The sequence below is a fragment of the Schistocerca cancellata genome, chromosome 3 (genome assembly GCF_023864275.1).
Source record: "Schistocerca cancellata isolate TAMUIC-IGC-003103 chromosome 3, iqSchCanc2.1, whole genome shotgun sequence".
In the NCBI taxonomy this organism is placed as follows: domain Eukaryota; kingdom Metazoa; phylum Arthropoda; class Insecta; order Orthoptera; family Acrididae; genus Schistocerca; species Schistocerca cancellata.
This window is the reverse complement of record NC_064628.1, coordinates 35,007,205-35,022,468: the sequence shown is the minus strand read 5'-3', so window position 1 is coordinate 35,022,468 and position 15,264 is coordinate 35,007,205. Positions and strand designations below refer to the sequence as shown.

Genomic DNA, 15,264 nt, shown 5'->3' with positions numbered 1-15,264 from the left:
TTGCACTATAATTAGCAATGATAATGAAGAAGAAAGTAACAATATAAGAACTTGTATAGAAAATGTAATAAGCAACTAGAGGGGAAAGAAACACAAATGCAAAAAAAGGTGTAGGGTATGTAGAATTTGAGGATACCAGAAAATAAAAACAAAGCATATGGAAAGCTCCTGTCACTAGTCAGAAAACCACTATATCAAAGACAATATACAATGAGCATGCATGTCGGATATAAAAGTAAAAGGTGGATTATACATGGTTCAAACAGAAAGTTAGTGTTTTGTATTTTGATTAGGAAAGGAATTTCTAGGTATTGAAAATATGACTATGAATAAACTACAAAACACTTAAACATGACAATAGGAAAACTGCAGGAATAGAAGGAAAAATGAATTAAGCAAATATACATGTACTACTTCATTCACATTACTTCATCTTTAATATGTGCTCGTAAATGTGATAAATTGCAAGCTAATGAAAAACAGTGAACATCATGTCTGTTCAAAAGATGTAGCACAAGCAAATATGGAAACTACACATACATTAGCCTGCTGAAAGCTGTGTAAAAGTTCTACCCATACGGATCTTCAAGAAGATTAGTGGATGAATGGACACGCACACATACTCTTTAAGGGCAATCAGACATGAAACAAAAATAGTAATAAATACACAAGAGAAAATTATGGAGGAGACAAAAATTAAACTACTGAGGCAGGGGTGTTGTTTCACCAGCTCTTTTTAATATTTTATTTTTGAAAGTGTTCTTAAGTTATCAGATAGTTATCTGGAAATTAAATTACATAAACTCTGTAATATAAGTGTTAAAACTTGGAGCTTACAAATAATAATGCACACAACAGCCTCTAGTTTGCAGCATATCAGCTAAACCAAACATGTACAGAACAAGATCTTATAATTTCATTATAAAAGACGAAAGCTACAGACTTTAAGGTAAACGACAATATAGTCAAACTAAGTAATTAACAGTGATGTAATTGAACATAGCAAATTTCAAATATCTGGGCTGTGACTTGTTAACATGATACAGACAGAAAGTTGGACATATTTAAAGCAGTATGTGTAACAATAAATGGAACACTTAGAGACAACCCTGAAAGTTAGAAAAATCACATTTTAACAAAATTATGGTGATAACATTGTTGTGAGAGAGCAAGGCTTGTAGGAAGGCGAATTCCAACAAAGTGAAAGTTGATTTCACTTGTCAACAGATTGTCACGGCATTGAACAAGTTGCTATTTCAGGTGAAAATGTTTCTGTTGTTGGTGATGCAGGTCAGGAGTTAGTTGAAAAACTTGGAAAAAGTCCAGGAATGTAAACTGGTAGCTGATCAATTAGTGCACAGCACTGATGAGACAGTGCTAAAGTAATGAAATGCTATCTCACAAATCCCTTGCCTCAAAATAATTAGTCTGATGCAAAGCTAGGGAAGAACTGGCTGACCACTGCAACATGCAGCAATGCCAGTGGTGAGCAAAAAATTGCTGTTATCTGTAATTGGTTGGTCTAAGAAACAAAGAGCCTTCTTAAAAATACACACACCAATACTTCCTGGTTATTACAAAGGTCAAAAATGCTTGGATGATTGAGAATTTGTTTAAAGAACGTTTATGGTGCATTTGTTCTGGTTTTAACAAATACTTGAAATAAACTCACCACCTCATGCAATTGTATTGCCCCACCTTTGAGTCTGAACTTCAAGAAAGTGACATAAAAGCTGTTTTTGCCCCTCCCCCTCCCACATGACTTAAATAATCCAACCAATGGATGAGGGTGTTATTGAATGGTTAAAATGTTAAACGAGGAGTTACATCAGTGCTTTGTTAGAGAAAACAGAAGAGGGTTCTGATGTTCTCAAAGCCATGATAGGCCTCAACAAAAAAGATGAAATTTACACAGTTGCTCAAGCTTGAGAAAAACATAACAAAACCCCTCTACAAGAAACATGGGATGTTTGCCCTAACCTAAACCAAAAACAGGAACTTTCACAAATTCAGTCACACTACAGATTTAGTCATTCATTTGGCAACTCTGAAGACTAATAGGCAGCCTGCTGATGGAGAGGAGTGGCTGTCAGGTGGCACTACAGCTGTCAACAATGAAAAGCAATATGATGATCAGATTGTGGCTCTGGTTTTGCAACAGGATAGTGTTGAACAAGGGGAATCAGATAATGAAGAAAGATTATGAAAATATCAGCACTCTGCAGCAAAGGATGAGATAGACTGCTCTAGAATATTCAAAACATTCAACTGCTACTGCTCTGGATGTATTGTTGGCAAAAAGAACTGTGATGCAGCTGCAAAGTCAAGATGTAAGAAAGGAAAACAAAATGTAAATAGATTTTCAGTGTCTAAAACTTTCTATTTTCCTTTCCCTTTATTAGAAATGTAATTTTGTTACTTAATTTTGATTTATTACATTGTTTTGAGCTCTGTAAATGACTTGTTCCATTCTCCTCTCATTATTTGACCTTTTTAGCATACTGAATATTTCTCTCTCTCTCTCTCTCTCTCTCTCTCTCTCTCTCTCTCTCTCTCTCTCTCTCTCTCTCTCTCTCTCTCTCTCTCTCTCTCTCTCTCAAAACTATTTGCTGACATTTAGTTGAGGAACAGCATTTACCTCTCATCATTCCTCTAAAATATGCTGCTCCAATTTTTGCATTATTTGCTCTTGTAGGAGTTGTTAATTAAGCTTTTTTTATTGAACAGAACTAGTTGATCCTGACAGTGGAGTACCAGATACTGGACCTGTCACACCAGGCACTACTAAACCAGTCACAAATTCACCACCAGTGACAAAACCAACAGTCACACCTAAACCACCAGAGAAGTGTGACAACACAATAACAACTGTCAATGGAAAGCCTGCTTGTAAGGGGCACATCATTTTCGAAGATACTTTCTCGACACTAAATCCAAGCAAATGGCAGCACGAGATACAGCTGGCTGGTGCTCCTGTAAGTTCTCTTCTCAGTTCAAGTTTTCCTTCCTCATACTAATAAAAGCATTTCATGTATTCAAGATGGTAGAACAACGGATTCTGATGTTGGGTGATAGATGGTTCAGATGCTTGTCTAGCCTTCCAGAATGAAGTTTTCTGTGGGTTCTGTACATTGCTTCAGACAATGGTCCAGTAAATGGTTTATTAGAAAGAGCAAGATGGTGTTACTTCCCTACCCTCCCTCAAAGTTTGTGCTTCATGACTAATCACCAAATAGTGTTTTCTGATATATCTATATCTGACTTCATAGGTTAGTATGGATTTGACAAACACATTAAGTTGTTGGACACTTCTGACCATTAAAACTGTGACCAAAAAAGGGTAAAAGTCTGGATCAGGGCCACATACTTCAGTGTTTTGTGTAGCAGTGTTGTCAGTGCTCCCTATGAAGTCTGATGGAAAGGAGGGAGGGTCTGTCAGCTGTTAGATCTGCACAGTCAATGAGAGCAGCAGCAGCGGCAGTGGGCAGATGACGTATCTGGAAGGAATATTGTCACATTATCATGCCAGTATATCACAGACTGTGAAACTGGAACACATCTGGAAGAACTAGGAAAATATTTTGACAGTCAAGATCATTAATTCAATTTAAGTTGTGCTTCAAATTCTCAGCCTAACCACCACCCCATAATTTGCTACATATTTGAAAGAAAAAACATTGGACAAACACTATTTTTTGCAAGTAAAACTGTTACACTTCAACTGAGTGTAAGCCTCAGACTAAGCTAAAGATCAATCTGTCACAACAACTAGGTATTTCAGCTTTCACAGTCTTTGGCTTCACCATCTCACAATCAAACTGTCACAGTCCAATCTAACCACAACCTTGTAATTCATAATACATGGAAAAAAACTGGCAAATATTTGTGACAACAAAGATTATAAAATTAACTATTGCTCATCTAACTTACAGAAATTTAAGCTGTGCTATTAGGTCCCAGTCTAACCACTACCTGGTAATTTGTGTCTGACATCTGTGAAGAAAATTTTCTATTTTGGTGCTAGAAATTTAATACCCTCTTTCCTTGCCTCTCATTGGTTATGTGAAAGTATCATACCATTGACTGTGCAAAACTGCCACATTAGCAGCCTAAGAGCAGTAGACGAACACTGCCATGACTCTGCTAATCCTGGTAGACTCAAGCCAACATCTCATTGTAATGTTAGTTGTTAGTGAGACAATAGTGTTATAAGTTCTGTAAGGAGAATAAACATCCACCAGCATGACTCAGAATTAGACACGAGCAGGACTGTGATGTGTAGAAACTGATGTTCATTGTTCAGCAGTATTGCTACTCACCTTGAATGCAACTCATGTTGAATGGGGGTCTCACAGCTGTCATAAAAATAGACATATGGAAGCAATGGGCTCAGGAAGGCCATACTCAGTGTCTTGCAAGATTTCAATGACCCCCATGAGACTAGTGCTGAGAGGACATATTGTTTGGCTGTGGAGAATCATACAGCAATCTCTCATACCTTGAGTCAGGAAATGAGTTACTTTGCAGCAAGAGAGGCATCCTCAGTGCAATGCTGTCCAGAGCATCATGGGCTGAAAGCAGGGCAATAATTGTTGTAGCTTCCCTTGACACAGCAGCAGAGGTGTGCAGACAGTGATGTACTCAATGACAAGATTATACCCAGGAGTGCACCAGACTTTTGAGGCAAGTCCTGGGTTTGTGTACAGCATCACCAAGCATAGCAGTGTGTGGATGCTCAAAAATGAACAGCTATTGCCAGACTGCCTTTATCATGATGCCAGCACCTGGTGTGGTCATATGAAGTGCCATTAGGTACAAATCATAATCGCATCTAGTTCACAGAGTCAGTGATTTGGACAGCAGAAATTTTGTTTTTGTCATTTTAAGGCTAGAAGCTGTCACCCTAACTTCAAGTAACCCAGGGCTTTATCTTTCAAAAAGAAAATGCAAAACTGAGATTTCCTTGGTGTTCTGATCTACCTTCATACAGAGGGTGGCACTGTTGACCAGGCCATCATGTTCAGATATATCTCGCCCCCCCCCCCCCCTCCTGCCTCCCTCCCCCAGTCTGGTAATGGATTGCTAAGAGACTGGAACATTACCTCCTGTCAATTACTATGACTGAACACAAGCATAGAGTTGTAGCAGTGTAGAATGACATAGCTGCATCTGTCATCTAAACCAAGTTTGATTTGATGGTCATCTGGATTAGACAAGACAGTTGTGACAGAGAGGGCAGCTCTTTGTATTAAATACTGCCTCTTGTGTACTGCCAGATCACAAATAAATGTATATTCAGCCTACTATATGTTGTACACAAATAAGTAAAATTTCTTTATTTGCCTTCAATTCTGGTTCTGTAGTACTAGTGACTAGCTGTGTACTTCCTACTTGCAGTGGTTGAAAAAGAACTGGGAGTCACTTTTGGCTTTTGAATGGGGAAAAAGTGACTAAATAAGTGTGAAACTAGATGCTGTTTATGATGCTTTGCCTACTGGTCGAATTAATTTAAACTTGGTTCACCACTGTTTCCTTTTTTCTTCAGGAGTATTAGCTAGGACACCTAACATCACCAATGAAATAATTCAACAAGTCTGAAACATCATCTCACTGACCATTGGGAGGAAAGTATGTGAAGTAGAAGAGGCCACAGTTGTGTTGAGGAATAGCGATTAATATTTTACATGATGATTAGTTGGTTTCTTACAGTGGACTAGTGGGTTATTTACCTTTAAAACTATGTTTTGAGCAACTGAAGCATTTGACACTATCAATGGGAAACGAATAGCATAGAAACAAGCAACAATCAAAATAATGTCTGAACTAACCTTGTACACATATTGAATTAGTAATATTATAGGCAGAGTTTAAAGGAAATTAATCATTTTTGTGTGTTTTTAGAAGTTACATTTGTTTACTGATACATAGTCTTTAAACTGTTACCCTATTTTTGATATCATCTGCTTATATTTATAAAATTGTGTGTGTTACATAATATTTTCATAAATTTCTGTTGACAGGATTACCAGTTTGTTGTGTACACAGACAGTGAAGAGAATACTGTTGTGAAAGATAGCAAGTTGCTTATCAAACCCACACTGCTTTCTCCAGGTGACAGCAATTACATTTATACTGGAAAACTTGATCTGCCAAGGTAAGTATGTGGTTCAGATACAATGTTAATATGTATATTGAGTATGGATTCTTCTGACTTTTTTCTTCTGCATTTTAAAATATTCACTTTTTATATCTGAAATTTATGCAGTCTCCTAATCTTAGTTATTTTTAAAGTGATTATTCCACATGACAGCTGTGCTCAGAAGCATCTAAAAGGGTGATTTGAAAAGTTTTCAGAATGGAATAGAAAAAACTTACTTCCATGACTGAAACTTTATTTTTCATTGTGGTCTCCTTGTAGATTAATGCATTTGGTCCAATGAAGTTCCAGTGCCTTGATCCCATCTCGACAATGAGTTTCCTCCATGCCTGCAAAATAGTTGTCAACTCCGGCTATCAGTTCTTCAAATAAAGTGAATCTTCATCCATCAAGAAAAATTCTCAGTTTCGGGAAGAGATGGAAATCTGACAGCCATATCAGGTGAATAAGGCAGGTGCGGCAACAATTCATATCTTAGTTCATGTAATTTTGCCATGGCAACAGCACATGGGATCAGGAATGCATCACAAGTCATGGCACCCATCTTGCAGATATTTTTTTCATTTATAATTCTTCAGTTAAAATGTGATATACCCTTCCAGATGACACCTGGCAAGCTTGAGCAATTTCATGCACTTTCAAATGGTGATCCTCCCTGACCATTTTGTGCACTTTTTCAATGATTTCTGGAGTAGTGACACATCTTGGCAGACCTCTGTGTGGATCATCTAAGCTCTCCTGACAAAACTTAAATTCATTTGTCCACTTGGCAACAGTTAAATATGAAGGAGCAGCCCTCCAGTGTATTCTGGAAATCAGCATGAATGTCCTTTGATTTCATACCTTTCTTTATGAAGTACTTAATCACTGCTTGAATCTCATTGTTACCACCACAGCTCACTTCCAAAAGCAGTGACATGACATGTGTTTACAGGCAACAGTCCAATAGATATCATGTGAAAAACTCGTAGTGCTAGCAATGACCTCTTGGTGATTCTGAGAACTTTCCAAACAACCCTCATATATTAAAATACCTTAGTGTTGCGATAGCCTGCCATTTTGATTGCTGTTTGTCAGAAGGATAATGCTGTAAGCTTTTCCATTTATTAATCCAGTAAATCTTTCATTATATTCTGTAGAACTCGTCCATGGAGAAGCATATGGTATGCGAAACTTTACAAAATTTAATCATGCATATAATTCTGTTTGTGTTTGTATTGAGTACATGAGGATTTCAAAAAGTGTTAATTTTTTGACTTCAACACCCATGATGACTCTTCCAAAGGATCTGTGGAAGGGGCATTAGCATCTCTTTTCGTAAATATGTATTGTGTGTTTTCATATTATGGCATGTTCTACATCTGCGTCTCCCTCCGTGGATGATGGAACAAAACATACATCTAATCTAACTCACTAAAATTCCACATTTGCAAATGGGGTATGAATGAGTTTGAGTGGTACCAATATTACAGCATTTAAAGATCTGTGGGTGGATTTACAAGTTAAACATCAGAAAAAAGGCTAGCTCTAAAGGACACATGCAGGTATGACTACACTGTTAAGGATGGATGAACAGCAAAAATTGGGGGGGGGGGGGCGGGGGGGGGGGGGGGGAGGAGGAGGAGGAGGAGGAGGAGGAGGAGGAAGAAGAATAGGAATAGTCTCAATGTAATTAATCCAATTGAGAAGTGATGAGCTGAAATTGCAGAGGAAAAACAAGTGCTTCACTGTATAAAGTGTTGTCACTCTAAATTTTGAAGTCCATTCAGAGGTCTGTCATACCCAACAATCATCCTAGCTGATAAGTATTTCATCCAACTTGACAGCAACTTTTAGGGTACTTAAGTACCATTTAATTGGGTTAATTAATTATACTACTTTGTCTCATCATGAAAGAAAACGTACAGCGGTGTAAACTAGTAAAGGCATACTTCCATGAAATGCAAATGTTAGCTGAACTGAAATTAACTACTATTAGACTGCTGTAATTTATTTCCCCTTAATTTGCCTAAGTTTAACATAAGTTACCTTTTTTAGGTTATAGGTAGATTTTAACTCAGTTTCATTAAGTCAGTTAAGCAGCAAATCAATAAATTGTCACTCACACAACATATGTATCTTCATGTGGGACCCAAAGATTGGTGTGGTACTGTAGTAAGTAAAATCAATGGTAAATCCAGGATGGACTCTCACAATGTTATGAAAATGAAAGTTGCCACTCACCATATAGTGGAAACGCCAAGTCACTGATACACACAACCAATTGTCACAAACAAATAAAAGCTTTTGGCCAGTAAGGCCTTCAACAAAACACACCAGAGGTGGGCGTGTGCTTGCGCAGTTTTTACCTTCCCTCTTGTTTTGCCATCTGCCTCCTTAAAATTAATTTTGTTAATTATGACTAACATACATGAGTATAATGTGCATTTTTGGAAGAAAAAGGTTGGCCCTCTGTTTTAAAGAATACATCATCAGATCTAATTTGTATGTATGTAACTGTTTTTTTATTTCGACTTCTCTTAGTTAGTATCTTTCATTATACGGTGAAATCAGTAATTGTTTTGTAACTTAAATTCTATTGTTGACTTGAAACAAATATAAATTATGTATAACTATAAACATTTGAAGGAACAACTAATAGTATTATTAATGTATCTATTTGGCTCTATTTGAAAACATGTTGGCAAATCCAGCCCTTCATTAATTTCAAAGTAATTAAGTTTTGTCGAAAGTATTGTTTGCATAGCCATATTTGTTAATTTCATGATTTAAACAAATAATTTGGCTTAGCCCTTTTAGAAGAAATCCTAAAAACAAAAACAATTTTTGATGTATTCAGTTAATTTAATGAGTTATGTCTCAATTGTAATTTCTATAAATTTAACTTCGAACAATGTGTAGTTTTGGCCCCTATTATTGTGAGGGTACAAAAGGGCCTGATTTTTGGTCATGAAAGTCAGTCCATGGCAGAGTTTGATGAGAAACCTGTGTTGGTTAGAACAATAATAATGCTTCAATTTAACTGTGAAATAAGTGTTACACAATTAGGCCATGTGTAAAAACAATGACACTGTCTGCTCCATACATAACTGTCTATTCTTAAAGAACTGTGAACTTTGTTGATACTTTCACTGATCATGGATGTTCCACATGAAAATATTGTAGCAGGATGTGGATATTCACCTGAAAACTATTGAGACTTATCGAAAGTTAAATAGTGTACTGGCCATAATAAATGTGAGTACGGGAGATTGTGGAAAGTGAAAGTAAACAATCGTGAAATGAAAATGTGTACCTGTTGGTTACATCATTTACAGTAGACATTAGTGCACTCCCACCCCCTATTTTTTCAGCCAGTACATCAACACCGATTAAGTGAGTGTGTGTGTGTGTGTGTGTGTGTGTGTGTGTGTGTGTGTGTGTGTGTGTGTGTGTGTTGTCTGACTATATGATGAGTGGCAACTTTCCTTTTCATAATATTGGAGTAAGTAAGAGAAACATCAGCTTTTGATTACACAAGAGTACTTCAGAAGCAAGAAAGAGGGAAAGCACTTTAACCAAAAACTGTTTAGAACATAAAGTTTGGTAGACTGCAGAAACCAGTAAAGCATAAAGAAGTAAGTGTTGCATAGTTAAACCAACTTCAGAGTTCTCCTTTGTTTGAATCCATGTGTTTAAAAATAAGTGTGTGGATTTGAAGTTACAGATTTGCAAATTTTTTTGTCCCATCTGCATGCTCTTTCCTGGACTGTATCAACACTCACTTGTATTATGATGTTGTGGTCTTCAGTCCAGAGACTGGTTTGATGCAGCTGTCCATGCTACTCTATCATGTGCAAGCTTCATCATCTCTGAGTACTGCAATCTACATTCTTCTTAATCTGCTTAATGTATTCATCTCTTGGTCTCCCTCTGATTGTTACCCTCCATGCTTCCCTCCAGTACCAAATTCCCTTGGTGCCTTGGAACGTGTCCTACCAACCGATCCCTTCTTGCAGCGCAGTTTGTAACGATTTATGCTGAATGTTACTAAAGTTTCTTCTGCCTGGTCCATTCATGAAAGAATGGTAAATTTTCATGGGTCACAAAATTTATTCACATTGACATCCAAACTGCACACTCGTCATGTAAACAAAACATGCACAGACTTCACTGATACCATTGACTTCCAAAAGTAACTTCAAAACTGACTCACTGCAGCATCACTTTATATAGAATTTTAACAATAACCTCCAAAATAAAGAATTATTAATTTTTTACAGTTTTGATGTTACAATTAAAATTTACAAAATGTGAAGAAACTGTAATAACTTTCAAGCTGTTTCTCAAGACAGTGAGGTCTTCTGTTACTGGATTTTTAGATTACCATTTTGTTAATTAGACACATTGATTTTTCATGCTAACACCTCTGCAGTCTCTATTTATTGCTAAGGACTTACAACTTCGATTTCTTGATTAGTTACTTAATTTAGTGTATATACATAATTTTATCAATGACAACAATCCACCAATAATTAAGACAATGCACGTCCTACCAGAGCATTCCACATGCCTTTGCAATGAATATCAAGTTTTTTATCATATGATACAGAATGATACATATAAAGACACACATACAAGACCTTAGGAAGCTCTGAATTGTGCAATAACTATCCGGATGCATATAAAAAAGGCGGTATCAGACATTTCATATGAATTCTGGGAAAGGCTGTATAGTTATAAATTGACCATGCACTGGACAGATACATGCTCAGAACAGCTGGTAATGGGAGGGAACCTCCATAGTACACAGTCACTGTAAAGAAACTTCTACAGAAACAAACATCTTCGGCTGTCAAGAGAGCAATGTCCCTCCAGGGGGTTCACAACTCCTTTGTAGATACATTCGTAGTAAGCACGGGACCTCAAGGTAGTGTGGCCCTCTTTCCTTTCCAGGCTGCACACCTTATTTTTCCACATCCTTCCCCAACCCCCCCCCCCCCCCCCCCTCACCGCCGCCTCTTCCCTTCCCTTTCTCCCTCTCTGGGAGTATGTTTAGTGCCTACGTCCATAGACAGATGCTCGAAACTGTAAAACAGTCTCTCTTCTTCGCTTTCTCTGCTGGCAAGTCTTTGTCCTTCCTTTGTCCTTCTCTTTTCCTTACCTCTTCTCTTTACCATTTTCTTTGCTGCGGCATTTGAGACCTCCGTCCATTTCTCGGGAGGTGCGACCTGAGGTGTGAACAATCACCTAAGGCGGGAGTGCCCTCAGAGAAGGCCCCCACAAGGAAGGAGCACGCCATCGGAGATGCTGACAATCATGGGGGATACTTCTGCAATGGTTTCCTCATCATCTACTATGTCTGCTTACAAGCGAAAGTTAAATGAGTCTCAGCCATGGACAATTCTTCCATCAGTGCCACAGTTTCTTATTGTTTCTTGGTCAGACGAAGGTCAAGACTTCTCCACAGTCAACCCTTTCATTATTCAGAAAGGTGTCGATGCATTTGCAGGTCCTGTAAAGTCTTGTTCCCGATTACGAAATGGAACCTTGTTGTTAGAAACAGTCAGTGTCCTCCAGGCACAAAAATTGCTGTGTACTTCACTGCTACACACCTTCCCTGTCTGGGTGGAAGCACACCGCACTTTAAATTCATCATGTGGGCCCGTTTATACACACTCGTTTGATGGATTGTCCGATGAGGAAATTCAAAACTACCTGTCTGACCAGGGCATAACGGCTGTTCATGGAGTCATGAAAAGGGTTGACGAGGACTTGGTTCCAACCTGTACTGTCTTTTTCACATTTGACAGTGTTAAACTTCCATCGAACATAAAAGCGGGCTATGAGAGAATTTCCGTTCGCCCTTACATCCAAATGCTATTGGTGTCAGCAGTCCAATCATACCAGCCAGTTATGTTCCAATCCGGCCAAATGTGTTACATGTGGCACGGATGCCCATGAGGGTGCTTCTTCACATCCATCCCCTCATTGCATCAACTGTATTAGTGACCATGCAGCTTCCTCCAGAGATTGCCCCCATTTTCAAAGATGTACGGCTCGTTCAGGAAATTGGAGTGAAGGAAAAGATGTTGACGTTTGCTGCTCGAAAGTTATTCTCCAGTCGAAGGCCCACTGTGCCTCACGCAGGTAAATACAGCACTGTCCTTGCCTCTCCTCAGCCTACAAAGGAGGCAGCCACACAGCTTTGTGATCTCACCTTTAGTGCCACGGTCGTCAGATCTGCCAGCGCAAAGATTGCCCATTCAACCTCCCCACTCGCTCCTGCTCACTCTATGGCTCACCCTTTGGCTCACCCTTCATGGGGTTCTGCTAAATCACGAACTCCAAAATCAGACGCCCGGACTTCCAAAAAAGAGCCTACTCGTGAAGATGTTTTATGTGCCCTGACTTCACAACCATCAATTCCTCCCTCATCTCAACGTCCTGTTTCCAAGAAGGCTAATAAGAAACCCAGTTCCTCTCCTTCTGTCACAGTGTGTCTCATCTACAGCAGCACCTGGTGGTAACTGCCCTCAGACATATTCTGTGTCGCCAAGGTGCACTGCTGGCGGGCGATCAACTGGCTGATCTCTGGTGGCAGGAGCTGCTCCCAAACAACCTATGGATCAGGATCTTCTGCCTTTGGCTGAATGCTGTTCCACGCTGTTGGCCGCTGGCTCTGATCAGTCATTGAGTTGAGGTCAACCTTGGTCACATTCTTCCCTTTTCTGTCCACCCTATGTCCATTATCCATTGGAATATCTGCACCATTCGAGCCAATCGGGATGAATTGTCAATCCTCTTACGATCGTACTCGGTGGTCATCTTCTGTGTTCAGGAAACAAAGCTGCGTCCCCAAGATCGCTTTGTTCCCCCCACATTTTCAGTCAGTCCGATTTGATCTCCCCTCTGTTGATGGCACTCCAGCACATGGAGCACTCATGACTCTTCTCCATTATTACCCAATTCCCTTAAACAGTTCCTTCCAAGCTTTTGCTGTCGGTCTTTCCCTTTCTGGATACACCTTCTCTCTTTGTACTGTATACATTCCATCATCCGCACCAATGGCAAGAGCTGATCTCCTTCATCTTCTTGGTCAGCTTCCGCCCCACTATTTGCTGGGTGGGGTCTTCAATGCCCACTACCCGCTTTGGGGATCTCCGTGTTCTTGTTCACGTGGCTCACTATTGATAGACATCTTCCACCAAGCTGATCTTGTTTGCCACAACACTGGGGACCCTACATTTTTGTGTACCTCCATGACAAATTTCTCTCATTTGGACCTTTCAGTCAGTACTGTTCCGCTAGCTCGGCGCTTTGAATGGATCACTCTTGCTGATACACACTAGAGTGACCACTTTCCATGTGTCCTTAGATTGCAGCCACAACTGTCATATATGCAACTGAGACGCTGGAAGTTTGCCCAAGCTGATTTGTCACTTTTTTCATCTCTAGTGACATTCGAGGACTGTCACTTTCCTAGTGTCAACGATGAGGTCACTCGTATTACAGAAGTTATTCTTACAGCTGCGGAACGTTCAATACCTTGCACCTCTGATATGCCCCGGCGGCCCCCAGTTCCTTTGTGGAACGAGGCATGTCGTAATGCAATACGTGAGCGGCGACGTGCTCTTCGCGTTTTCCGCCACCATCCTACTTTGCCCAACTGTATCCGCTATAAGCAGTTCCGTGCGCAATGCCGTCACGTCATCCACGATAGCAAGAAGGCAAGCTGGGACTTCTTTACTAGCTCATTTAACACCTTCACTCCCTCCTCAGAAGTTTTGAGTTGGATTCAATGCTTATCTGGCGTGCCTAGTTTCTCCCCGGTCTCTGGGCTCACTGTCGCACATGGTACCTTAGTGGACCCCATCACAATTTCTAACTCATTGGGTCACCACTTTGCTGAGATTTCAAGCTCTTGAAATTACCTGCCAGCTTTTCTCCTGAAGAAACGTGCAGTGGAAGTGCGACCTCTTGCTTCCTCCTCTCAAAATCGCGAAAGCTATAATACTGTTTTCTACATGTGGAAACTCAAACATGCACTCTCTTCTTCTCGCTCTTCCGCCCCAGGACTGGACGGTATCAACATCCAAATGTTGCTGCATTTATAATACCATAGTCTTCACTACCTCCTTTGCCTTTATAATCTAAATTGGACCAACAGTACTTTTCCCAGATGATGGCGGGAAGCTATTGTCGCTCCTGTTCCAAAACCTGGAAAGGACAGACATCTCCTCTCCAGCTATCCCCCCATTTCTCTCACGAGTAGTGTATGTAAGGTTTTGGAGCATATGGTGAATTGCCTTTTAGCTGGTGGCTGGAGTCCTGAAGTCTCTTAACACCTGCCCTATGCAGTTTCCGAAAGCTTTGTTCTGCCATTGACCATCTTGTTGCTCTCTCCACTTATATCATGAACAATTTTCTGAGGAAACGCCAAACAGTAGCAATATTTTTTGATCTGGAGAGAGCATATGATACCTGTTGGAGGACAGGCATCATCTGCACACTGTTCTCTTGGGGCTTTCGAGGTCGGATGCCCCTTTTTCTTCATGAATTTATGGCAGAGCACACATTTAAAGTGCAGGTGAGCTTTCTCCCAAGAAAACGGAGTACCCAGGGCTCCGTGCTAAGTGTTGTACTGTTTGCCATTGCCATAAATCCAATTATGGATTGTCTCCTTCCCGATGTCTCGGGCTCAATCTTTGTGAATGATTTTGCAGTCTACCACAGCTCTCAATGGACAAGCCTTCTTGAACGACGTCTTCAAGGATGTCACAATTGCCTCCACTTTTGGAGCATCGAAACTGGCTACCGTTTTTCTCCCAGTAACACCGTTTGTGTTTAATTTTTGGCATCGTACGGAGCTTCTTCTGCCTTCCTTACATCTATGGTAGGCCCGGTCAACCTTCCGTTTGCGGACGTCTCTAAATTCTTGGGTCTTATGTGTGACAGAAAATTGTGCTGGTCCTCCCATGTTTCCTATCTTTCGGCTCGCTGTCTGTGATCCCTCAACACTGTGTCCTGAATGGTACCTCCGGGGGAATGGACCGAGTGGTCCTTCTCCGCATCTATCACACCTTAGTGCGCTTGAAACTGGATACTGGAAGCATAGTTTACTCCTC

The 15,264-nt window shown here is 40.0% G+C and overlaps 1 protein-coding gene across 1 annotated transcript in view; it reads left to right on the top strand.

Moving 5' to 3' along the window:
* LOC126176845 (beta-1,3-glucan-binding protein-like) overlaps positions 1-15,264 on the top strand; it is a 119,498-nt gene that overhangs the window by 78,942 nt on the left and 25,292 nt on the right. The window contains exons 3-4 of the mRNA XM_049924033.1: positions 2,728-2,975; positions 6,021-6,154. Coding sequence (XP_049779990.1) covers positions 2,728-2,975; positions 6,021-6,154 — 382 coding nt within the window. The remainder of the gene's footprint in view (positions 1-2,727; positions 2,976-6,020; positions 6,155-15,264) is intronic.